The sequence below is a fragment of the Dermacentor albipictus genome, chromosome 5, assembly GCF_038994185.2.
Source record: "Dermacentor albipictus isolate Rhodes 1998 colony chromosome 5, USDA_Dalb.pri_finalv2, whole genome shotgun sequence".
Classification (NCBI taxonomy): Eukaryota; Metazoa; Arthropoda; class Arachnida; order Ixodida; family Ixodidae; genus Dermacentor; species Dermacentor albipictus.
The window spans coordinates 21,850,734-21,877,771 of NC_091825.1; the positions used below are offsets into that span (position 1 = coordinate 21,850,734).

A 27,038-nucleotide genomic window follows, 5' to 3' on the forward strand; every position below is an offset into this window, starting at 1 on the left:
TTTATCGACAACGAAGGACCTAGAGAACTAGACGAATGCAAAGATTATATTAATCCACGAAAAGGGAGATGTTAAAGAATTGAAAAATTATTGGCTGATTAGCGTGCTTCCATTATTATATAAAATATTGACCAGTATTATCTCCAATACAATAAGGGCAACACTGGACTTCTGTCAACCAAGGGAACAGTCTGGTTTCAGGAAGGGATGCTCTACAATGGATCACGTCCATGTCATCAATCAGGTAATCGAGAAATCCACAGAGTACAATCAGCCTCTCTATATGGCTTTCATAGATTACGAGAAGGCATTTGATTCAGTAGAGATACCAGCAGTCATATAGGCATTACGTAATCAAGGAGTGCAGGACGCTTAAGCAAATATCCTGCAACGTATCTACAGATTCCACAGCTACCTTAATTATCCACCAGAAAAGTAAGAGGATACCTATAAAGAAAGGGGTCAGACAAAAAGATACAATCTCTTTATCTCTCTGTTCTAAGGTTGCACATTGGTTTGCAAGTGCCAAACTGAATTAGTTTGCTTTTACCCTTACTGTGTTTAGGTTGGCCTATTTCTTTTTGATCAATTCTACTCTTTCTCTCTTCAAATTGAGGTGAATCATAGCCTTCACTAACCTACGATCACTGCACTTTACCCTACTAAGAATCCCCCATGCTGGGATCGGCAGATAGTATGACATCAATTTTATTTCTTGTTTCACTATTAGGGATTTTCTAGGTCCACTTTTTGTTCCAACGCTTCCTGGAGAAGGCGTCCATTATTCGCAGCTTATTTCTTTCCGCGAATTCTACCAACATCTCTCCTCGAGTGTTCCTACAATCCACGCCGTAGTTGCCAATTGCTTGTTCACCGGCCTGCTTCCCCCCCTCCACCTTTTGCATTGTAGTCGCCCATGACTACAGTATACTGAGTTTGCATTTTTCGCATCGCTAATTCAACATCTTCATAAAACTGTTGTATTTGCTCATCATCGTGACTGCAGGTTGGAACGTAGGTTTGTACTAGCTTCATTCTATGCCTCCTATTCTGCTTCATTACGACTAATGCTACCCTCTCATTATTGCTGTACAATTCGTCAATGTTGCCCGCTATGTCCTTATGGACTAGGAATCCTACTCCGAACTGCTTCTTACCTGGTAGACCTCGATAGCAGAGGACGTGGGCATTTGTCATCACCTGTATAAGCCTCACAAGTTCTTCTAACCTCACTAAGGCCAATGATATCCGAAAGAATGCCTGAGAGTTCCTCAAAGGGTCTTTCTGGGCTAGCTTCACTCGAGAGGGTTCTGGTCTTAAACGTTGCAAGGGTCATATTCCATTGGTGGCCTGTCCGGTTCCCGAGCTAGTAAAAAATGTGTACCGAATAGCCCAAATTCCTACCCTAAATGCAGAAATCATCTGACCAGTCAGTGAAAGTCATGGCGAAGGCCATCGCCATCGTGAGCGAGAAAGCCCAAAGCTAAGTGACTGGCATGAGACTGTCGAGAAGCTGTCGTAACTCTCCCTTTTTCAGGTATCGAACCCGAGGAAGCGCGAGAAGAGGTGGTCACCTTGACCAGGACCCGGCGGCACTCTCGGAGCACCTTCTCGGGGCAGTGGACGGAGCACAGGAGGTGCGTCACGATCACCGCGTCGAAGTGGCCGTCGGGGACGTCGCGCATGTCCTCGCCATAGCCGACCACCCAGCGTTCCATGTCCACCTGCATGCACGGAAGGAGAAGAGACGTTTTCAATCAGGTCTACCATTGCACCGCGTGAGAGCCTCAGCGCGCTACAAACGACTGCGCGAGGGGGGGGGGGGGGGGGCGACGGCACGTTGTATTGCGTCCTCTTCGCGACGTGCTCGACTGTCTGGTGCAGAAGCTTTCACGTAGCTGCGTCGACAATGTCAAGAACGTCCGCATTGCAAGAGAAGCAAAATGGTGTGGAAGCTTCGACGCAGGTGTGACGCGGCAGAGTGAAAGTAAAAAGAGCGGCTCAAATGTACGTCACGCGTCGGTCGTATGCTCACGACCTAGATGTTGCGTATTCCAGGGAAATTCCAACAATGCTCGGACAATGTTGAAAAAGCCAAGAGCACCCATTCGTTTGGCCGTACCAACCGCACGTGTAGACCGCGGGGCACGGGTCTGCGACACTTGGAGAAAATCAGAAGGTAGCTACATGAGGTAACAACGCAAGCGGAACGCGAAGTACTAACGTAACGCACAGCTTCGAAGATGTGACTTCCCTTCAGTGATAAGCTGCAGTCAGGGCGCTTCGAAGCCTGCCGAACTAAAGCCCCTCCATACACGTTTCCGCCGACCAGGTTAAGTACCGCCAACCTGCCCTCCTCCTCCACGCTCCTCTCCCACTCACCCCCTTAGCTTCCGGCGGCAAGCGGAACTTATGTAGCTGCAGCTGGCTGTTCCGAGTGGAAGTGACGCTTTGTTTTTCAGCGTTGTTTACTTTCGCGTCACTGGAGAGGCTTTAATTGCACGAGCTGCAGTTGAAACTGTGAATGCGATTCCATCGAAGAACCACCGCCTAATGTAACCAGCGATCTGCTCGTGTTCGCTGCTTCGCGTCAACCTGCGACGGGTTGTGGCACGAGCGACAACGTACAGTGGAATGTAGCGCCTAGGGGCTTGGAGACCACTGACGTTTTTCGTGCATTTGGAAAACAGCGACCGCGTACTACTACTTCAGCGGAATACACAGCTTGTCCCCTTTGAATTCTTTTTATGGTGACTGCCACAGCTCTGCTAAGCACGCGCGGGCGTCTCATCATCGTCCAATAGCAGTCAAAGCGGAAATTCCCGCAGCGCAACTCCAGGAAGCGGAAACGTCGGAACCGGAAATTTTTAAACCGGAAATGCCGGAACCGGAAATACCGGAACCGGATTTGGTGTGAGGGGAAAAGGCGGCACACAACAAAGGCTGTTGTTACTTAGGAAAGCGGCGGTGGCGCGTGGATGGAGGGGCTTTATGCCGAACTAGTGTCAACGATGAAATGAATCCCCTTCCTGCTCTCCTTAGCGAGACGTCGACGCAGCGTGCACAGGGCGGACTGCGGCGCGCGCAGTTAAAACGAGCTCATCCCTCCCACTCGTGACCCCTGTCCGTCGTGGCAGAGTGTACCACGTCTGTGGCAGCGCGAGTACAAAGTGGCGTCTGTGTGTTTTTAACCATGCGCCCCCGGTAGCTTAGCGACTATGACGCTGTGCTGCTGAGTTCGAGGTCGCGGGTTCGGTCGCGGCCGCGGCGGCCTCGCATTGATCAGGGCGATACTGCAAAAAACGCGCGAGTTCTTAAATATATGTGCCCGTTGAATAATGCCCTACTGCGGTCTGCGTCATAATCCGATCACAGTACATGCTCGTAAAACGCCAGAATGTACCCCTTTTACGGCACTCCGCGCCTGTCTGCAGCGCTGTGCGGTTGATTTTCAACAAACTGCACAGGCAGACAACGGAGGCGATACTTCACAAGCACCGAGCACACAGTAGTACACTCTGTGCATATTGATTGCAAGGAGTCCCGAAGAGTGCGCTGTACTGTCACTATAGAGCTGCGTTTAATCAATCACCGCTTCTTCAGCAGACTTCGATGACGAGTGTGAAGGATCCATGATATGCTTAACTAAGCTTGCATAAGGGAAGTTGCAGGCTTTTCGAGCTTCGTTATCGGTTGACAGTGTTCTTGATGCCCGTTAAACATTTTGTACTCGTGTGCTCAAGTTACTCTCTCCAGTGGAGGGAAAGCCCATCCGCCCACCTAACTTCTGTTACGCTTCCCTTCCCCTGGATCCAGTCCGTAACCCTTAATGACCATCGGTTATCTTCCCTCCTCATTAAATGTCCTGCGCATGCCCATTTCTTTTTCTTGATTTCAACTAAGATGTCATTAACTCGCGTTTGCTCCCTCACACAATCTGCTCTTTTCTTATCCCTTAACGTTACACCTATCATTCTTCTTTCCATAGCTCGTTGCGTCGTCCTCAATTTGAGTAGAATCCTTTTCGTAAGCCTCCAGGTTTCTGCCCCGTAGGTGAGTACTGGTAAGACACAGCTATTATATACTTTTCTCTTGAGGGATAATGGCAACCTGCTGTTCATGATCTGAGAATGCCTGCCAAACGCACCCCAGCCCATTCTAATTCTTCTGATTATTTCCGTCTCATGATCCGGATCCACCGTCATTAGCTGCCATCAGTAGATGTATTCCCTTACGACTTCAGTGCCTCGCTGCCTATTGTAAATTGCTGTTCTTTTCCGAGACTGTTAAACATTACTTTAGTTTTCTGCAGATTAATTTTTAGACCCACTCTTCTGCTTTGCCTCTCCAGGTCAGTGAGCATGCATTGCAATTGGTCCCCTGAGTTACTAAGCAAGGCAATATCATCAGCGAATCGCAAGTTACTAAGGTATTCTCCATTAAATTTTATCCTCAATTCTTCCCAATCCAGGTCTCTGAATACCTCCTGTAAACACGCTGTGAATAGCATTGGAGAGATCGTGTCTCCCTGCCTGACACCTTTCTTTACTTTCTTTATTGGGATTTTGTTGCTTGCTTTATGGAGGACTACGGTGGCTGTGGAGCCACTTTAGATATCTTTCAGTATCTTTACATATGGCTCGTCTACACCCTGATTCCGTAATGCCTCCATGAGTGCTGAGGTTTCGGCATAATCAAACGCTTTCTCGTAATCAGTGAAAGCTATATATAAGGGTTGGTTATATTCCGCACATTTCTCCATCACCTGATTGATAGTGCGAATATGATCTAATGTTGAATAGCCTTTACGGAATCCTGCCTGGCCCTTTGCTTGACAGAAGCCTAAGGTGTTCCTGATTCTATTTGCGATTACCTTAGTAAATAGTTTGTAGGCAACGGACAGTAAGCTGATCGGTCTATAATTTTTCAAGTCTTTGGCGTCCCCTTTCTTATGGATTAGGATTATGTTAGCGTTCTTCCAAGGTTCCGGTACGCTCGAGGTCATGAGGCATTGCGTATACAGGGTGGCCAGTTTCTCTAGAACAATCTGTCCACCATCCTTCAACAAATCTGCTGTTACCTGATCCTCCCCAGCTGCCTTCCCCCTTTGCATATCTCCCAAGGCTTTCTTTACTTCTTCCGGCGTTACCTTTGGGATTTCGAATTGCTCTAGACTATTTTCTCTTCCATTATCATTGTGGGTGCCACTGGTACTGTATAAATCTCTATTGAACTCCTCAGCCACTTCAGCTATCTCCTATCTCACCCATATTAGTAATGATACTGCCGGCTTTGTCTCTTAACGCATACATCTGATTCTTGCCAATTCCTATTTTTTCTTCATTGCTTTTAGGCTTCCTCCGTTCCTGAGAGCATCTTCAATTCTATCCATATTATACTTCCTTATGTCAGCTGTCTTACGCTTGTTGATTAAATTCGAAAGTTCTGCCACTTCTATTCTAGCTGTAGGGTTAGAGGCTTTCATACATTGGCGTTTCTTTATCAGATCTTTCGTCTCCTGCGATAGCTTACTGGTATCCTGTCCAACGGAGTTACCACCGACTTCTATTGCACACTCCTTCATGATGCCCACAAGATTGTCGTTCATTGCTTCAACACTAAGGTGCTCTTCCTGAGTTAAAGCCGAATACCTGTTCTGTAGCTTGATCTGGAATTCCTCTATTTTCCCTCTTACCGCTAACTCATTATTCGGCTTCTTGTGTACCAGTTTCTTCCGTTCCCTCCTCAGGTCTAGGCTAATTCGAGTTCTTACCATCCTGTGGTCACTGCAGCGCACCTTGCCGAGCACGTCCACATCTTGTATGATGCCAGGGTTAGCGCAGAGTATGAAGTCTATTTCATTTCAAGTCTCGCCGTTCGGGCTCCTCCACGTCCACTTTCGGCTATCCCGCTTGCGAAAGAAGGTATTCATTATCCTCATATTATTCTGTTCCGCAAACTCTACTTATAACTCTCCCCTGCTATTCCTAGTGCCTATGCCATATTCCCCCACTGCGTTGTCTCCTGCCTGCTTCTTGCCTACCTTGGCATTAAAGTCGCCCATTAGTATAGTGTACTTAGTTTTCACTTTACCCATCGCCAATTCCACGTCTTCATAGAAGCTTTCGACTTCCTGGTCATCATGACTGGATGTAGGGGCGTATACCTGTACAACCTTCATTTTGTACCTCTTATTAGGTTTCACAACAAGACCTGCCACCCTCTCGTGAATGCTATAGAATTCCTGTATGTTACCAGCTATATTCTTATTAATCAGGAATCCGACTCCTAGTTCTCTTCTCTCCGCTAAGCCCCGGTAGCACAGGACGTGCCCGCTTTTTAGCACTGTATATGCTTCTTTTGGCCTCCTAACTTCACTGAGCCCAATTATATCCCATTTACTGCCCTCTAATTCCTCCAATAGCACTGCTAGACTCGCCTCACTAGATAACGTTCTAGCGTTAAACGTTGCCAGGTTCATATTCCAATGGCGGCCTGTCCGGAGCCATTCTAATGCGTTCTAATGTCCCTTTACTCGCAGCTTCTCCCAGGTGAAAAACTGCACAATCTGAAGAATCCACGCTCGTGTGCTGTGTTCGTGTTCAAAATGAGTTGAACGAAAGCCAACAAGCCGTGCAATCACACGCGCATCTAAACGTACACACGAGCGCGCGCAGATGCGCAAAAACACAAAATGAGAAAAAAGAAAAAATGCGAACGCGACGCACAAGTAACGAGAGGCATTTGTTCAGCCTGCCAAATTTTCACGCAACCAAACGTGCGGTGATTTCTAGTCAGTTTCGTGTTTTGCGGCACTGCAATGTGTCAGTAACTTTTTTAGCACTGACTTGGTTGTAATTAAAGCAGAATATTTTTCAGCTGCTATTCACCAGTTATCTGTTAAACTCCGCAGCACCTAAGCTGCGGCTTTAGCAAACATCGAACGCATGGACTACACGCCCTGCAAACGCAGCTGGGTTTTTAGTGGTTTAATATTTACACCCTTTGCAGTACGCAAGGAGCTTAATTGTCCCATCAGTATTCCTCTCTTCTGTTTCTCTCTGCCTCTGGCATGAGGAGGTTACTAACAAGCCAAGTCTCGCTCAGCACGTTCTTTCATAAAGTGAGGTGACACCCCATCTAAGAAAGACCACGCTGGTGGATATTGGAAAGACAAAACGCGGAACTGAGCACCGCTACCTGTAATCATAACGAAACGTGATTCACGAGGCCCGCGACATTGCAGTGTTTCACTGTCGCATGCAGTGTATAATATGGCTCAAAACTTAAGAAAGAGAAAGAATCGAGACCTTCAGCATACATAAAATGGATAAGACTCTGAATGTAGCCCCTGTTTGCTAACGCGCTGGAAGCGCCAGAAGCACAGATGGAAAAGCATGGTTAATTATTTATAGTTACGATGCTGTTATATTAAACACTCACAAATCTTGTAGTCACACAACCCTTACCTCATTTGATAGTCATCGTTCCACAGAAATTCGAACTGTAGCAAACTGCTTGATTCGCATGCTGATTCAGCAACAAAAAAAAATTTTGAATGATAACGCTATCTCTTCTGACGTCCTCCCTGCCTAACGTAGCGATGGGGCTCCTGTTCGCCACGGCAGGTACGGCGCGAGCGCTATGACGTAAAGCTTTTTCAATTCTCCAGTCGACCCTTCTCGATTGGTCAAAAACATTTTTGAAACATTCCGCCTGTCTGCCACGCGTTATCTCCCCCATCTGATATGACGCGTACACACTGATTATGCGTAATTGGAACGAACAAATGAAAAACAATTATTTCTCATTCGAAGCCTTTTTGAGGTTAGCCCTAGGCCACTGTCAAAAGTTTTGGGGCTGCACCCACATCACCCTCCTGTCACGCGACGTCACAAAACCGCGAAAGCTCACTGCGTCGAAGTAACGTCTAGGCGTTAAAGGTACATTAATATGCCGAACAAAACCGCATTTTTTTCTGAATAGCCGCAGGCTGCCCCGTTCCGAAAAGAATAAAATATGCCTGCCACCCATCGCTCAGTCACTGGCTAGTCGCACCTCCCGGAGAGCACTGGTTTATTTGCGTACAAGAAAACAATTTGCGTAGCTGTGCAACGTTTTATACAACTTTCGGCATGTTTACAGCCTAGTTATACCAACTCTTCTTTGCTGAGGATAAATGGGTTGAGAATAAAAATGGGTTGCAGCGCATTCGGCAGACATTGTCAGATCCTGACTGGAAGCTTACATTATCACTGAAAAGAAAGCTGTACAATCAATGCATTGTACCGGTGCTGACATATGGGGCAGAAATTTGGAGACTGACAGAGAAGCTCGAGAACAAGTTAAGGACCGCGCAAAGAGCTATGGAACGAACAATGTTAAACAACCTTAAGAGACTGAATAAGAGCAATTTGGATCTGAGAGCGAATGGGTATAGCCGATATTTTAATTGACATTAGGAGAAACAAATGGAGCTGGGCAGACCATGAATGCGTAGGTTAGGTAGCCTGCAGACCATTCGGGTTACAGAATGGGTGCCAAGAAAAGGTAAGCGCAGTCGAGGACGGCAGGAGATTAGGTTAGGTGATGAAATTAAGAAATTCCCAGACGTAAGCTAGAATCTGTTGGCTCAAGACAGCGGTAATTGGGGATCGCAGGGAGATGCCTTCGTCCTGCAGTGGACATAAAATAAGCTGATGATGATGGTGATAATGATGATGATGATGATGCACTTGGAACAAATTCTGAGTATGGCACCGGTTTCCAGATATTTACTGTGGAACTTGCGATAAAAATGCAGATTTTCTAGCTACTAAAGGTGTCATTGAGAAAATTGTAGAAAATCCCGAAAGATCCTCGATACAGTTTTGTGTTGCTCAAACGTACGAAATAAGCGTTTTTTTTGCATGCCCGGAAGGAAATCCGCGAAATACGAAAAAAGTAGTAGTCACACGGCACTTTTTCATGATCGGAAATTTTTCAGGCTGCTCTGCAACTATCATTGACACTTTCGTTCTGAATATATTTGAGCAGGTGATTAATTAATAACCAATGATGTAATGAGACGGAATACGAGAACACATAGTGTGAGTTGCTTCGAGCGGCGCCAAAGAACATTACGTGGATTGTGTCCAGTGAAGGGGCACTCGCATATTTATAAACTTAAGACGCATGCTATAGTACACGCCAGCAGAGCAACCCAGCAGCTTTGGCGTTGAGTGATTTGCGCAGAATTAAGCGCTCCAAGGAGGCGATGGGAGTGCGGACATGTGTGCATGTGCTTCGTGGGTACAAGAGGGATGAGCATGATGTAACACAATTCTGCTTGAGACAATAGTGCCGCCTGCTGCTGTCCCAGTAAATGAGCTCGCAACCGGAGAAATGGTTGAAATCTGAACTGGTCCCATCGATGAGATGAATATATATATATATATATATATATATATATATATATATATATATATATATATATATATAAGAAGAGGAAGAAAGGAAACCGAGTAGCCCGATTACGATTACTTAAAATATAAGAAGCCACCAAACAATGGCACCTAGGAGAGCGTGGGGAAAGTTCTTTGTAGTTGGTAATTGAATTGAGGAAATAACTACATGTAAATGAAAGCGGATGAAAATGCAACTGGCCGCAGGCGGGAGGCGAGCCAACGTCTTCTTAACAATTCGGCTACCGTGGCACCGCCTTCCCACGCACTTTGTGCGGTATTTGAGTTTTACTACTAGAATTCACCCTGGAAGAACTAACCTAACAAATAGCCAACTGCGGTCGGTTATTTCACCTACTTTCATTTGATTATTTATCATTTCTTTAATTCGTCCAATAAGTACAAGTGATTTCCCATGCACTTTGCTTGGTGTCATGGTTTGTAGGCTTCTTATGGTTTGACTAATAATAATCGGGCCCCTCGGTTTCTTTTCTTCTCGTTCATTACATAGCGTAGACCTCGATTTCGGCAGCTTTGACGACTTTAGGGTAGCATATGTGAGGCTTTATTGACCAACTGCCTTCACCAATGTTCACGCAGGCATAAAGGATGTTCCACATCGCCATTCTTTTTTCTTCTTTGCTTTCTTTTTTCCTTTTGGCGACGTGGAAAGAATTTGGAGTTCTTCAGCTCGTTGACATCGTGGTCTTTACGAGCCTGAAGGTATGCCGCTTCAGTGGCCACATACCTGGACAAAAAGCCACGGGCCACTTTTATCGTGCACTCTGCGTCTGAAATGGCCAGCTCCAGGATGAGGGTCTCGCTGTTTCGCGCATGCTTCTTCGGCCACACACAGCGGCGATATCAAACAAACCAAGCACACAATGATAGCGCGACCACCGACGCTCCTCGCGGGCGCTGGAAGGACACACATGGGCGCGCGCATCGCAGCGGCTTGCCTCAGCTGTGCCGGGCGGCAGGTCATGCACGCGCTATTTCTTTTACAAACTTGTATTTTCCGGACAGCGGTGTAGCGCTCAATCTTCTGAGTGCTGGAAGCGGACTTTTGATTTAGGCCATGGGTTTTCTTATAGTGATTGTTGAAAATCGCAAATTTTCAGGAAACCAAGTTATCAAGTTAGCAAATCTGTAATTAAGAAAAAAAAGATGTCACACTTTTGTAAATATTGTCTACTAGTACATCTAAAGCCGATAAATTTCTGTATTATACACGGTAGTTAAATACACCACTAATATGTCAGCAGTACTTATGCGAAACCCTTGAAAACACGGCAAGAAATTCACGTTAGACATAAATTATCATTTCAAATGTGTCCACCTCGGTTGTTCTAAAGGATGCAGTTTACAGAACTGCGACATCTGTTGTTGGTGCAGAGTGAAAAGTTATTGTAAACTTTGTGCTTCTACTTTTTAAAGCTTACTACATTTAATTCTTGCAAAAGATGCAAGTCATAAATGAAAATTCCGCTTGCTACATTGACTAGAATTTAATTTTATCTCTCAAATGTAACACAATGGCAAAGCGGTTATCTCAGAGAAGTATTTATGCATTTTACGTGTATTTTAATAGGCGGCAAATGAATTTGACCCGAGCCTTCTCTGAAGAAGAAAAAAATGCAGATAAGCGGTGGGCCATAAGAGTTACAGAATGGGTTTCAAGAGAAGCGCAGTAGGCAGGAGGAGGAATAAGCTTTTATTTTCGAAACACTATCCCTGGGTAAGCCCCGGTTCTACTCTCGGTGGGAGGTGACGGCAGAAAATTAGGTGGGGTGTTGAGGTGAAGAAATTTGCAGGCGCAAGTTGGAATCAGCTAGCGCAAGACAGAGATCATTGGAGATCGCTGGGAGAGGCCTTCATCCTTCCCTGGACAAAAAAAAAACGCTGATGATGATTATGATGGTAATTATCATCATTATCATCAGAAACAGTGCAACACTCTGCCAACTTCATGCTGCCGAAGTTATTCATGTTCTAACATTTCATTACTCATAATCTTGATGATGATAATTACCATCATAATCATCAAGATGATGAGCAAATAAATGTTAGAACATGATTAACTTGGGCAGCATGAAGTTGGCAGAGTGGTGCACTGTTTCTACGTAGCGTAAACTGCTGCGAGGAAAGCACCGAGGAGAGTGTGCCGGTCCCTGACACGGCGCCAAAGCGCCAGCTGTCACGAGCAAAGAAGACGAGATAGTGAGACGGGGCGCACACGCCCAGAGTTTCGAACAGCTGGTTGCATTCGAAACGAGAGATGCCGGTGCGCGATCGTGGCCTAGAGAGCATCGCTACACTCTTAAAATTTTCACACCCTTATGGGTGTAATACGGGTGTACTTATCTTTTCACCCTTGTAAACACCCTTGAAACACCCTTTTTTAACGGAAATGGGTGTTCAAAAAGAAAATACCCTTGGAACACCCCTGTCTTTCTAATTTACACGCTAATTATAAGGGAGTAAGTGAATAAGCTTACAGTATATGGTAAATGAACATTGGCAGTTAACGCGTTGATATTGGATACATGAAACGCGCGCTACCTGCGCTTGAATCAGGTAGCTAGAATGATTAGATCGGGGCATCCAGGCAGCAGCGCACCGACTCCGAACAGCGGTCAAATATGAAGTTTCCCACGAATGTTGATATCGAACGGATGACACTAACGCGCCGACTTTGCATAGCCAGATATCTGCAAAAGGCTTCGCATGATCAAAGGCAAAATATTTACAATGCTATCACTGAATAATTAAATGTGTGCAACCAGTTAGACTGGGAATGGTTAGGAGTGAGGGCTAACGGTAAATAGCTCAGCAACTTACGGTTTGTAGGTGACATTGGCATACTCAGCAACGCTGCAGACTATTTGCAACAAACGTTTGAGGACCTTAGCGCAGAAAGTGTAAAAGTATGATTCAAAATTAGTATGCAGAAGCGAAAAGTAACGTTCCGCAGCCTAGCGAGAGAACGAAATGTCATGGTCGGCAGTCAGCCTCTAGAACCTGCGCAGAAATACGTTTATTGAGGTTAATTACTCGCAGGGGCCTCTGATCAAGGAAACAAACAAAAATTTAAAAAATAGTTGTAGAGCTTACGGCAGGCATTAGTAAATAATTACCATGGAGCTTACTGCTGATCACTGCTTTCTACCGTTACTAACGTATGGGGCCAAAACTTGGAAGTTATCAAAGAAGCTTGGGAAGACGTTGAGGACCGCGCAACGAGCGATGGTATGAAAAATATTAGGCATGACGATAATAGACTGTAAGACAACGATGTGGATTAGAGAGCGAATGGGGATAGCTGATATTCTGCTTGACATCAAGAGGAAGAAGTCGTGCTGGGCAGACATTGCAATGCGTAAGGGAGATAACTGCTGGTCTATTCGAGTTGCAGAATGGGTGCTAAGGGAAGGGAAGCAAAGTCGAGGACGGCAAAGAATAAGGTGGACGTGATGGAATTAGGAAACTTGAAGACACGTGGAACCAGTTAGCACAAGACAGGGGTATTGGAGATCGCTGGAGAAGCTTTCGTCCTGCGATGGACATCAAAAAAATGGCTGTGGCTTAGGTAAGGTTAAGCCCAGGATGCGAAGCATACTAGCCTTTATTTTAGTTGTTGAACCACTGTTTAGCCTGGTGAACTGCTGTTGCTTGGCTATATTTGGTTCGGCTAGACGAAGAAACAACTCATGCATTACTTCTTCGCCTTCAAGAGTGGAACGCGACAGCGTTCCCGTCGACCCGCCAAGGGGTGTAAGACAATGGGCTACAGGGCAGCGACTACGCGCCCCGCATTGGACGCGGTGAGCGTCGAGCAAAGCAGCGTTCGGCGCGGCAACGAAATGTGCGCCTGAGCAAGAGACGCACGCCTTAGAAACAGCGCGTTTCTAAGGCAACACCGCATTCACTAGAGGCGCTTTTGTACCGCTTTGAAGCGTTGTACTCGTGGCTCAGTGGTAGCGTCTCCGTCCCACACTCCGGAGACCCTGGTTCGATTCCCACCCAGCCCGTCTTGCAAGAGTTGAGCCAAAGCCACTTCTCCTCTGTCGTGACGTCACGGTGTCACGTGATTTCATGGTCACCGCCGCGCCTGAGGAGCTGGGTTGAGCCCTCGTAATATGCTTCGCATAATAGGCTGATGATGATGTCACGACATCCATGCCAGCTTGGCGGCATGTCATTCATGTTATGTCATGCATGCGCGTCATGCACGTTCTGATAGCTCGATTGCGGAGGGGGGGGATGAGTAGCGGCGTAGCCAACGGGGCCACGCCGGGCACTTGCAACGCTCACTAACAGTAAATGTTTTGCTACTATGGCAATGGCCCCGCTCCTTCACCCTCCACGGTCAATTGGGACCCCTCCGCACCCCCCTTCACACGAGAAATTTTCTGGCTACGCCACTGTGGGGAGGGGTTATAAGACTGCTCTGGAGCCCTCCCCCTAACTTGTCAACGGAAACGGTGGAGGGGAGGGGAGCTGCCGCCAGGCCGCAAACCTTAGGCAGCCCAATTACCGGCTGCATTTTTTTTTGGACGTGAATACTGCTTTAATGTCATTACACAGTAGGATTCATGGCGGTTCGAGGGCATGCGACAATAAAACAAACACATACAGCCATCAACTAGTCTTAACTTGAGCAGATCTTTGGGAGCTGGGCAAGACTCTCATAAAAAGAAAAGCTTCGCACCCCTCTTACATGCATTGTCAACTCTGGGTCACCGCCGACTGTACATTTCCGGTACAAAAAATCACACAGGAACTCCTCTGGGATTTGTCTGAGTAAGCGTAAGCATTGTGACTCTTCCTCATCTACACGCAGTCCATGTCGTTATCAATGTTATGAGACTTGATCCGACGAGTATAAGCAACAGCGCTGCGGCGACAGGAGCTGCTGTGGTCGACGGCGCCAAGTGAATGGCACAAACAAAGTACTGCAGGTGGAAGGGCCAGGTGCGCTAGTGACGTTCCGTTCATTCTGAGCCGTTAACGCTCTTTAGGACTCCTCATCCGCGACGAACCATTATCAACCGTTCGCCGACGGCGGCTGCTTGTGGCACGGCCGCGCGAACCGCATCTTGAAAGCGAACTGCAATGCGGACAGAGTGGGCCCACTGCTGAAAACTTCACGCGCTGTGTTCTCACCATTTACTTCGCTTTGAAGACAGACGCGCGTACACCTATCCTGAAAAAGATCTGCGAAAAGCGCATAGTGCGGCATGAGCTGAGAGCTTCGCGAGCGCTGTGTTCTCACCGCTTCGGTCGCGTTAAAGCGAGAGCTAGTACGAAGGTGAATTCACTCGCTGCTGCGGCTTCTATTTTGAAAGATATCGTGTGGTACGGACTGACGGACGGATGGTTTAAATTTAATTGACTACGCCATATGCCGAGCAGATCAATTAAACAGAGCCGATATTCTTCGCGGAAACCGCTTACCCGAAAGACGTACCAACACCATTCGCGGCATCAGCGCCAAAAGTTTCTTCTATATTGAAACGACACCACAATATCCTTGCCTAAAGTGAACAACTTTCTGATATCCTTCCTGAACCGCTTCGCGTCGTGTACCGACGGTGTAAGAACCTCCGCGATATGTCAGCATTCTCAAAATTAAATGAGCACTACAAGACGTCTGGCTGCACCCCGTGCAAAAAAAAGCGCGTTGCAAGGTGTGTGCGCATATACAAACCACATAGAAAGTGATTAGTACGTTCTCAGGGTTTACCCTAAAAATTCGTGGATCCATTAATTGCAATACCCCGAATGTTATATGCATGCTTGAGTGTACAGTCTGCAGAAACCGTATATCGGCCAAACAAAATCCCCCTTTCGAATACGCTTTATTGACCACAGATCGCATGCTAATACGCTTCCTCACCTACCATTATCAGGGCATATTCGCTTACCAGGGCATTCTTTCGAAAAAGACAGGGCCACTATACTTGAATCAGGCTTTCATTCCCATTGTTAGGAATGGCCGTACGGGGTGGCAACGTGCCAGCTTTCAGCCCGCTGCGCGTGTTCCAAGCCCCCCAGACGAGGCGCCTTCTGAGAACTACGGATGACCGGCGGCCACGTGACGCGCGGTCAGCTCTGCAATGTGGTGCGCCGCCGCGCCACCCGGGACGGCACACAGTTCTACGAGGGCCTCGGTCGACGACACCGCGGGGTATGCTGTACCGAGAGTTGTACAAAGCCCTCTGACGTCGACTCCGGAGCCTTTGTGTGTGGGCCAAACGGCGGTGCGCTGACAAGTTTACAATGATTGGACGAACATTCCCGACCACTCGTGCTCCGTCCACGCCGAACGATGACGTCAAGCGGAGGCCTATGGACAAGAACGGCACCGAGAGCGGCGCTGCTGCGCCGGCGTTGAGAGCGCCGCATGCGAAGCAAAATTCTATTAGCGGGTGGTACACCTCTCCCACCTCTGGTTCGCACCGCCTGGATTACCTCCTGCACAGCGCGTGTTTGGGCACGTTTTGTGCCGCGCGCGGTGCGTGCCTACGTGTGCTCGCGTGGACATTTCATTCGAAGGGCGATGTTCAGTCTGTTTCACATTTAGGGGAAAACTCGGAGTGCATTCACATCGCGATGCGGCGGGCGCTTGAGTCAGGCGGTGGCAGCAGCTCGCGCAGGGGCTCGAGGGGCGGGATCTTGAACGGCGTCTTCTGCTACGGCGGCGCGCGCTGGCCGCATTGTTGGGAAACGTTCTACTGTCAGTTGCAGGGCGCCGATCTCATGGTTACCGCGCTAAATGAGCCGGTATCCCTTACTAAGTGTTGTGCGACGCCCACTGATACGCCTCGAAGGTAAGTTCATCGCTGTAGGGCAGTCACAGACGTACTGATTCCGTACATTCTTGACGGCCCGTTTCTGGAAGGCGACTATATATTCTAACGCGATAGGTCGCCGATCCACACTGCTCGTGTTGTGCAAGAACTGCTGGAAGAGGGCGCAGTCACTCTCTTGGAGTGTCCGCCTCAATCCCTGGGCGCCAACATCATTTAAAATGTCTGAGGCTCGTTTAAAGTACCGCTGCCGCACCATCCCCTCTATCAGTCACCAGAGGATAGGCTTCGATCCACCATCGTCAGCGACTGAGGCGTGCTGCAAATGAACACATCCCTGATCAAGTCATTTTACACTTCACTGCCTTCCAGGATGAGCGCTGTCATCACTGCCGCTGAGGACATGACGAGATACAAACTGAAGTTCCGAGCGTGACGTGTCCAGCTCCCCGCCGGCGGGCAAGGTCTGTCTGGTGTAGTGAATGATTGTCGAGAAAAATCACTTCCAGATCATTGTCTTAACCTAAAACATTCCTTTAATCGTATCCGTTTGTTTCATCGTGTTCGACCCCTATAGTTATCATTGTTGAGTTCTCTGTTTTCCTTTCGAGTCAAACAGACTGAGCACGTTGCGCGCACATCTTGATGCGTCTTGTCGCTGCTTGTTAGGGTAGCACACACAGTGAACAAATATACTTGCACGCGCTCAGTACCCCGGCCTTTCGAAAGAAAAAACGAAGCATGCTGTCAAAAGAAGTTTGTGGAACTCCATCATCGCCAATGAAGGCTCAGAGCTTGGCGACGCACAACGTTTAGTAAAGAATATCAGCTCAGTTGCCGCAGTACCGATGAAATCGGTGCACTGCCCCTGACAGTGGCACGCTTCCCGACAATGCGGCCAGCGCGCGCCGCCGTAGCAGGCGACGAAAATCACGACTCCGCCCCTCGAGCGTCTGTGCCTGCTCGTGCTGTTGCCGCCGCACGACTCCATTACTTGCCGCATCGCGACGCAATACGTTCCTAGTTTTCCCCAAAGTGTGAAACAGACTGTACGTGCAGGCTTCTATTTGCCTTGAAGAAGATCGTTACGCTTGATGATTATTTTTATGGCTGCAATGCGGCAAAAGGGCAGCGTCTGCTTAACCATGTAAGTGACGCTGAGCAGGTAATTGAAACGACATCGTATGTCCCGCCGGAAAAATCGTCAGCACATACGATGCGGCACATACATACGGCACATACGAGCTAAAGTCATTTTTGCAGTTTCTCACAATATGTTTGCTACAAATGCGTGTTGTCTCTGATGGCGACAACGGACTTCCATCGACACTGTGCGGAAATGAATAAAACATATCGCTGCATAGCACAAGTACGACACGCGCACACAACTTTAACTAGTACGTCCCCTACCGTATGGAATAGAGGCAGCAATGTGGATAACTTGGCCATTTTTTAACAATGCTCAAGAGACGAAAGTTGAAAGTATTAGCAGAGTCCTTCCATAAAGGACTCTGGTATTAGTAATCATTCCTGCTTCAGCAATGCCGGCGCGACCAAGACGCGGGCGAGTATCGTCCAGTAACTCGATCGATCAGTGCAGTGCTGAAGCGGGAATGAACTCCGGTAATGTTCAATGCATCGTGCACATATCCAATTTCTCGGCACGCGTGAACTTCGGCCACTGCTAGCGCACACAACCGAAGTGGTTACCATTCTTGGGCAGTGCACACACAAACGAAACACGAGAAAGAAGACAGGACAAGCGCTCGTCGAACAACTTAATGTTTTTATATGAATAAAAGGATTATGTACCGAGTAATTATTAATTTCATGTGGGTTACATATAAAAACCGTCATACACTCAGGAGTGATCAATGAACGAGCTCGCTTCGTTTGCCAGTTGTTTACTTCGCTCGGCGCACCGCAGTAATTCATGTCTGTCGTCTGCTTTTTTCGTACCATTTTCTTGTGAATCGGCAGAATTTCACTGGTGGCATCAACCCTTTCGTGTTTACATTGTTGTCGTAACAGTTACCAACACAATAATAATTTCCGGTAATCCGAAGAGGCGCCGTCGCAAACAAGAGACTTCTCGCGCGCAGCGCGAACTGAACGCGGGCGCGACCACTAGGGTTTAGGTTTCCGCCGCCGCTTCCCTTCGCGGTCGCGCCCGCGTTCAGTACGCGCTGCGCGCGAAACGTCTCTTGTTTGCGACGGCGCCTCTTCGGATGACCGGAAATTATTATTGTGTTGTTAACTGTCACGACAGCAATGTAAACATGAAAAGGTTGATGCCACCAGTGAAATTATACCGATTCACAAGAAAATGGTACGAAAGAAGCAGACGACAGACATGGATTACTGCGGTGCGCCGAGCGAAGTAAACATCTGGCAAACGAAGCGAGATCGTTTATTGATCTCTCCTGAGTGTATGACGGTTTCTATATCTAACCCACGTGAAACTAATAATTACTCGGTACATAATCCTTTTATTCATACAAAAACTTTTTAAGTTCAACGAGTGCTTGTCCTGTCTTTTTTCTCGTGTTTCGTTTGTGTGTGCACTGTCTAAGAATGGAAACCACGTCTGTTGTATGCGCTAGCAGTGGCCGAAGTTCACGCGTGCCGAGAAATTGAATATGTGCATGATGCATTGAACATGACCGGAGTTCATTCCCGCTTCACCACCGCACCGATCGATCGGGTTACTGGACGATACACACCCGCGTCTTGGTCGCGCCGGCATTGCTGAAGCAGGAATGATTAATAATACTTTCAACTTCCGTCTCTTGAGTACTGTTTAAAAATGACCAAGCTGTCTACATTGCTGCCTCTATTCCATATTGTAGGGGACGTACTAGTTAAAGTTGTGTGCGCATGTCGTACTTGTGCTATGCAGCGATATATCTTGTTTATTTCCGCACAGTGTCGATAGACGTCCGTTGTCGCCATCAGAGACAACACGGATTTGTAGCAAACATAATGTGAGAAACTGCAAAAATGACTTTAGCTCGAAGGTGCCGTATGTATGTGCCTCATCGTATGTGCTGACGATTTTTCCGGCGGCACATACGATGTCGTTTCCAATTACCTGCTCAGCGTCCCTTACATGGTTAAGCAGACGCTGCCCTTTCGCCGCATTGCAGCCATAAAAATAATCGTCAAGCGTACCGATCTTCTTAAAGGCAAATATAGCGTGTGCAGTTTGTTTCACACTAAGGGGAAAACTCGGAACGTATTGCGTCGCGATGCGGCAAGCAATGGAGTCGTGCGGCGGCAGCAGCTCGAGCAGGCGCACACGCTTGAGGGTCAGTGTCGTGATCTGCGTCGTCTGCTACGGCGGCGCGCGCTGGCCGCATTTTCGGGAAGCGTGGTACTGTCAGGGGCAGTGCACCGATTTCATCGGTACTGCGGGAACTGAGCTGATATTCTTTACTAAACGTTGTGCGTCGCCACACTCTGATCCTTCATTGGCGATAATGGAGTTCCACAAACTTCTTTTGACAACATGGTTCATTTGTTCTTTCGAAGGGCCGGAGTACTGAGCGTGTGCACGTACATTTCTTCACTGTGTGTGCTACCGTAATGAGCAGCGACAAAACGCACCAAGATGTGCGCGCAACGTGCTCAGTCTTTGTTTGACTCGAAAGGAAAACAAAGCACTCAACAATGGGAGTCGAACACGGTGAAACAAACGGACACGATTAAATGAATGTTTTAGGTTCAGACAATGAGCTGGAAGTGATTTTTCTCGATAATACTTCGCTACACCAGACAGACCCTGCCCACCGGTGGGGAATTGGACACGTCACGCTCGGAACTTCAGTTAGTATCTCGTCATGTCCCCAGCGGCAGCGATGACAGCGCTCATCCTGGAAGGCAGTGAAGTGTAGAATGACTTGATCAGGTATGTGTTCATTCGCTGCACGTCTCAGTCACTGACGATGGTGGATCGAAGCCTATCCTCGGGCGACTGATAGAGGGGATGTTGCGCCAGCGATACTTTCAACGAGCCCCAGACATTTTAAATGATGTTGGCGCCCGGGGATTGAGGCGGCCGCTCCAAGAGAGTGACTGCGCGCTCTTCTAGCAGTTCTTGCACAGCACGAGCAGTGTGGATCGGCGTTCTATCGCGTTAGAATATATAGTTGCCTTCCAGAAACGGGCCGTCAAGAATGTATGGAATCAGTACGTCGTCTATGACTGCCATGCAGCGATGAACTTGCATTCGAGGCGTATCAGTGGGCGTCGCGCAACGCTTAGCAAAGAATACCGGCTCCTTTCACGCAGTAACGATGTGATCAGCGCCCTGCACCTGACAGTATAACGTTTCTCGACAATGCGGCCAGCGTGCGCCGCCGTAGCAGACGACGCCGTTCAAGATCCCGCCCCTCGAGCATCTGCGCGAGCTGCTGCGCTTCGAGTTTTCCCCTAAATGTGAGAGAGACTGTACACCGCCCTTCGAAGGAAATGTCCACGCGCACACACCGCGCGCAGCGCGAAACGTGCCCAAACACGCGCAGTGCAGGAGGCAATCAAGGCGGCGCGAACGAGAGATGGGAGAGGGGTACCACCGCTAATAGAATTTTGCTCCGCATGCGGCGCTCTCAACGCCGGCGCAGCAGCGCCGCTCTCGGTGCCGTTCTTGTCTATAAGCAGCGTTTGCCGGCTGCTAGAGTGTGCTCGTGCTCGTGCTCGTCGTAGGGAGCTGAGTGCTCGTTGTTATGCTGAAAATGTAGTAGTGAGCTGTGTGCTCGAATGCTGTATGCTGAAGGTTAATCTTGCGGGCTCCATATGGGAGTCGCGCTAGACTGCCGATGTATGTCTTGTCTTAAAATACGTTAATATGTAAATAAATCCTGTTCACCGAATTCATTTCTACGACCTTCGACTCCTTCAAATGGCGGCAGCGGCGAGGTAGTCCGACGAGTCCTACAACAGCTTGACAGCCGTAGGATCGTCCGACGAATCTAACACCATCAAGATCGCGAGTCCGCGAGTCTTACCTAATTTATAAGCTTAAAAGCGTGTCATCTGGCATTAACTAAAGCACAGGCACACTAACCAGCGTGCCTACTAAGCATCCTTGACATTAGCCATGACACCCTATGTTTGCTATTAGACGCAGCTTTCTTTCAAAACCCTGTTTTCTTCTTTTCCTTTTTTTCACAGTTACGTCAATCCTATGTCACTAATATCCACGGTCTCTGCACGACACAGTATTCCCGAACACATGCCCACAAAGTCCCTCATCATTCACCCTGTCACCATAGCGGTTACTGAGCAGTGCGCATCACCTGAATTCTGGCTGCACTGTCGCGCGGCGCTTAACTATCTCTACGGTTTGATCGATTTTGAGTGGTTTTTTGTGTAATCTCTAGTGAACTAACGAGTCATTTCTTTACTGTATGACACGTGCGTGGCACATTTCCAATTTCTTTTTTATCTCTAGAGGACAGAATGACAACATATAATGACATTACGAAACATTATAGGTTACAGAGGTACATATTCCCGCGACCTCACGCAAAATTGGCAAAAAAGCAGTCTGTCGCATGGCGGCAGTTACAAACTAGGACGTACCCGAATCCTGCGCTCTCGCACATCATATATCCGGATGTATATCCTACGGACAAATGCAGAACATGTGAATCCAGAGCCACTCTGGAGCATATATTATGGGAATGCCGAGAGCTAAATAGCAATAAAGAAAACGCGGTCTCTAGCAGCAGCCTTCGCACGCGCTGGGAAGCCGCGCTGCTCAGCCCCGCCCTCGAAGATCAATTATGGGCCGTCCAGCGGGCCGAGGATGCCGCCAGGACCCAAGAACTCCTGGCCGTCACCAGGCGGGCCCTTTGGCCCTCCCCACCAACTCGCAGGGCACACAATAAAGTTCTTTCCTCCTCCTCCTCCTCTAGTGGTTTGCATTGCATTACATAATAAACAAACGATTGATCTCTGAGATGTGTGCCATGTGGGCACAATGCTGCCATTTCCGCTTATATTACGTGATTAGGTTCGGCCGGAAGATGTCCCGATATACTTTAGTTGTAAAGTGCATCTCTCTTCTCACAGGCGATCTAGCCGTACTATCGCGACTACTGAATGTCTATCAACTATCTGTAATGTTTAATATCCATCTCTTAACTTATGACCAACTTCGCCGGTGGTATCGCTATTTTCAAGTTATTATTGTGCACAACCCTATCTCATGTATCGCGGGTTTATAAGGAAACCCAAAGGCATGTACTGTCACATTGACAAACGCCGGTCCACCAACCCAGCCGAAACGTCAGTGAAGTATATTATACAAATCCAACGTACGGCGTACTCTCGTTTTCTCATACTACCATATATATATATATATATATATATATATATATATATATATATATATATATATGTTATTCACAAGTTTTCCCGTTTGCTTACAGAAGACCAGAAGGGTTAAAGGCGCTAGCGTGCGCCCGACTGAGGCCTCGCCGCCTGCACAATCTGCGCTGCAGCGAAGCAATCAGGACAGCCTAAGAATGCGGAGAAAATAAAAAAAGGAGGAGGGGGGATTCGAACAAGGAATTCATGAGGCAAGATCGAGAAAGAGCTTATAGACTACAAGCTAAGAAAAACAAGCACACGATGTGCAATCATAAAACAGCCTGAACAACACAGTTTGAGCCAACGATTTGCAGCAGTACGCATTCGGCAACAAACATAGGAATCAGGAAACAAAAACGGACATAGTACTTTACTATGTCTTACATATAAAAACGCTACAGTATTCATTTGGCTCAAACTGACATGAATAAGCATTTAAAACTCGCTTCGTAAAAACACACAGAGTTCGCACGAAAATCACACCTCACAGCGACGAGCTATGTTCGGTTAAATATATTTCTTTAATACAATTTTATTGAAGGCTTTATTAGGTCTAACATTTCCTTGTTTTCATTTAGGAGCTTTGGAATATTATACCTCAAGCTTTGCATCCCCTAATTAGTTCTAATCTTAGGTAGTTTATAGTTAATCACACTAAAGTTGGAGTCTGGGGTCGTTTGAAGATAGACAGACTCAAAATTTGCCCAGTTTTCTCTTAATTTGCTTGACGCTATAAAGTGAGAGCTTCGCTGTATAAAGAAGATTTGCTGGAACTAATCTACACCTCATTTTATATGGATATGTGGTGTCACTGAAGCGGACGCATTCAAGAGCACGAATAGCTCTCTTTTGTAAAACCTCAAGTTTATTGAAATTTGTCGTCGTTGTAGAGCCCCACACCAGTAAGCAGTATTGTACATGGGACTGAGTTAGTGCATGATATATAACCGGTTTTAATCTGACTGAATCTGCCCAACAGCAGATTCGGTCGAAACCCGTCCTTCCTGACACCAATAAGTGTTGTGACCCTTTATATTTGAAGCGAAACGAGTATTTGACAAGTTCAAATAGAGTATATTCGAATTGAACAGCAATGTAATAGCAAGAACTACTCTACTTAAAAGAGATCCGAAATGCACCAACCTTTGGATACTTTTTCACCGTCTCGAGGAAGGAATTCTGGAACTGAGTGTTGGGGTCGACGTTCCAGTACTTGATCTTCCTGCTCATGAACCCGAAATTGGCACCGGAGCCTGCGCCAATCTCGAGCACTCGAATCGCACCGTCGGCGCGCAGTTCGGGGTCGCTGGACTCAATCTCGTCCAGCGCTGCGATCGCCTTGCGTCGAGGGTCCTGGAAGGCGTCTCGCCACAGATAGCCGGCCACGGCCATGATTCGCACGAAGAACCACTGGCGCGCTCGCAGACTCAACAGCAGCAGCGGCAGAAGCAGGAGTCCGAAGCCATTGATGAATACCACCACAAGGCAGTCGAAGACGCGGCGAAGCCTTCGCGCCATGTCGCAATGGCAACGGCGTGTGTCTGTTCACAATTGTGCGGAAGAAGGCGGACGTAGGTCTGCAGCCGATGTGCGCCGAACGAAAGACAGAGAAAGCAGCTGCGGTCGCAGAGTGCGCGCGCGAGCTGCGAGAGGTATTTCCACTTGTTGCGCTGGTACACACGGCTCTGCTGTGGCGGAGTCGGAAGCAGACGACCCTGCCAAGGGCGAACCGGCGGTGGAATAGAAGATGACAGGCGCCACACGATGCACGCGTAGAGGCGCAATTGTGGCCGGCGGCCCCCTGTACGGTTTGACTTCTATCCAGGCCGAAAACGGCGGCGAAGCACACGGTGCACAAAAACACGCCCAACGACGACGGAGCGCGTCGAGGTGCCGCGTGTTCGCAGCTGCGACCACGTTTACGACTCACCGGCGGAATGCGATCACCACTAAGTCTAGCTGTGGATGCTGCACACCTGTGACTGAAGTTCCTTGCAGAAGACAGAAGGAACCAGTCGAATTAGCAGGGCACGCTGGAACGTTCTCAGAGTTGCATGAAGGACGCGCGCGTTGGCGCCGTCGTCTCCGCGAGACCTTTTATCGGGCAAGGCGGAAAGGGCGCGAGCGAGCTTTTCCTCCTCTCTGGCTTGTTCGAGCCGGCGCGCGGCTGCTTCGAATATGTTCGCGACGCGTGCGGCGGGACGATTTCATGTTTCAGCTCGTTGATGTCGTCGAACAACCGCTGTGTGCCCTTTAGGTACAGCAGCAGTTACAGTATGCGGAAATTGCTCTTGGCTGAACAAAAAGGCCACGTGCAGGATCAGTCGCGGTGTATGTGTTGTGAGCTGTTTTGACTGTACCTGTTTTCACTCGACGAAGAGAACCTGCGCCTGTGAAATGCCGGCGTCAATGGGCAAATCACACTGACTGATCGCTTGGCGTGGGAAAAAAGAATTAAATTATGGGGTTTTACGTGCCAAAACCACTTTCTGATTATGAGGCACGCCGTAGTGAAGGACTCCAGAAATTTTGACCACCTGTGGTTCTTTAACGTGCACCTAAATCTAAGTGCACGGGTGTTTTCGCATTTCGCCCCCATCGAAATGCGGCCGCCGTGGCCGGGATTCGATCCCGCGACCTCGTGCTCAGCAGCCTAACACCATAGCCACTGAGCAAGCACGGCGGGTCTTGGCGTGGGAACATAAGAGTGCTCGCGTACGGCCAATCAATACAACCCAAAAACAGCTAAGCGCCAATCGTTATAGAACGTTTGAGTCAGCTATGGGCATCTTCACACATTTCGAGTCTATAGAGTTAAAATCATTATACTAAATCTACGTTAGCCTGCTGCATGAGGCTGATGGCCTTGCTCAACACTCCGATCACTACGTTTGGTACACCAGCATGAAACATAGACGGTTGTGCTACGGCCACGGCGAAAGAAGTATTTGAGCAGAGGAATCCGCTAGGCTGCAACAGCGCGCGCGGGCAGACAGATAAAATCACGGTTGGGCGAGGAGGAAACGAAGTTTTCGCCGCAGCACGACAGATAACGCGTCGGGCACGTTGCCATCGTTTACATGTTCTTCTATTGACGCGACGCACAAAAAACGTGATATCATCTCGTACAATGCAAGTTTTCCCACATTTCATTCTGCAAAGTCAACCAATCGAAGTGGTGGACATTTTATCAGCGGATATTAATGAGTACATGATGTACTGCGCATGAAACGAGCTAGTAGTAGTTATTCCGGAGCAGACGCCTGCCGACGCCGCCACAGTTGACTCGCTCGCATGTGGTGCAAGTGCATGCGTAGGTGACCTTGAGAGGAAAAGCTCCCAACATGGGCATGCAAGCTACCGCGGTTCCTTTCGCGGTCTGCAAGCTTTCGTCGCGGGCTACCGCATTGCACCGGCAGCGCCTGGCATTTCAGACTTGGCGCGCTTTCCACGTTGCAACAAAGGCCACTGCTTTCCACCCGTGCTCTTTCTAGAACCGGGCGGAAATGTGTCGTGCCGAACTGCAGCATTGGCTACGCATCCTGCGAGGAAGCGGTAATTACATTCAAGCTTCCGAGTCACCCGGTATGGTTGGTATTGTGGGCTCGTTCAATTCGAAAAACTCAGTGCCTTTCCATTCTGTGAAGAAGGATAACTAGCGAAGCTGTGTATGTGGCCCCCTAATGGCGAACTGCACCTCCGCCGCGGGTCGGCCCTGCATTGCACTATCTTCGGGATGGGCCCACGTATGGGGAGTGGTTAACACCTGCTACACCTCCTCCGCGGGTCGGTCCGGCATTGCACTAGCTTCGGGATCGACCCACGCATGGGGAGTGCTCAACGCCTGCTTTACCTCCGCCGTGGGTCGGCCCGGCATTGCACCTCATCTTTTCGTGCGAAAGGCTGTAAATGAGGAGGCGTACGAGCGACACTGGTTAATGTACTCGGAGTCCAAACGTTCGGTTTACTGTATCATGTGCAATTTTCGATTTCGAGCAACCCCAGTGCTTTCACCACGCACGGCTTTTCTGATTGGAACAGAGCAGAAGTAAAGGTTCGCGCACATGTAAACAGCGTCGAGCACCGGAACTACGTGGCAGCATGTCTCGCCCGCTCTAACTCGAGCAGCACAATTGACAAGGAGCTGGTAAAGCATCTTGTCACTGAGACCGCTTACTGGACAGAGGTGTTGAAGCGCGTAGTCGTTGTAGTTAAGCTTCTAGCTGAGCCTAACCTAGCGCTTAGGGGCAGTGAGGAGAGTTTTGGTTCACCGAGAAATGGCAATTATATGGGAGTGCTTGAGGCCATTGCCAGGTTTGATCCCTTCCTAGAGGAGCACATCAAACGCTACGGGCACAAAGGAAAAAGTCACCCATTGTATCTGTCAAAAACCATTTGTGATGAATTT

The 27,038-nt window shown here is 48.2% G+C and overlaps 1 protein-coding gene across 1 annotated transcript in view; it reads right to left on the minus strand.

Moving 5' to 3' along the window:
• The window catches only part of LOC135898310 (thiol S-methyltransferase TMT1A-like), a 50,837-nt gene extending 26,107 nt beyond the window's left edge, over positions 1–24,730 (minus strand). The window contains exons 1-2 of the mRNA XM_065427191.1: positions 23,774–24,730; positions 1,575–1,724 (exon numbers count right to left, since the gene is read on the minus strand). Of these exons, the coding sequence (XP_065283263.1) occupies positions 1,575–1,724; positions 23,774–24,148 (525 nt within the window). The 5' untranslated portion in view covers positions 24,149–24,730. The remainder of the gene's footprint in view (positions 1–1,574; positions 1,725–23,773) is intronic.
• Positions 24,731–27,038: the final 2,308 nt, after the last annotated feature.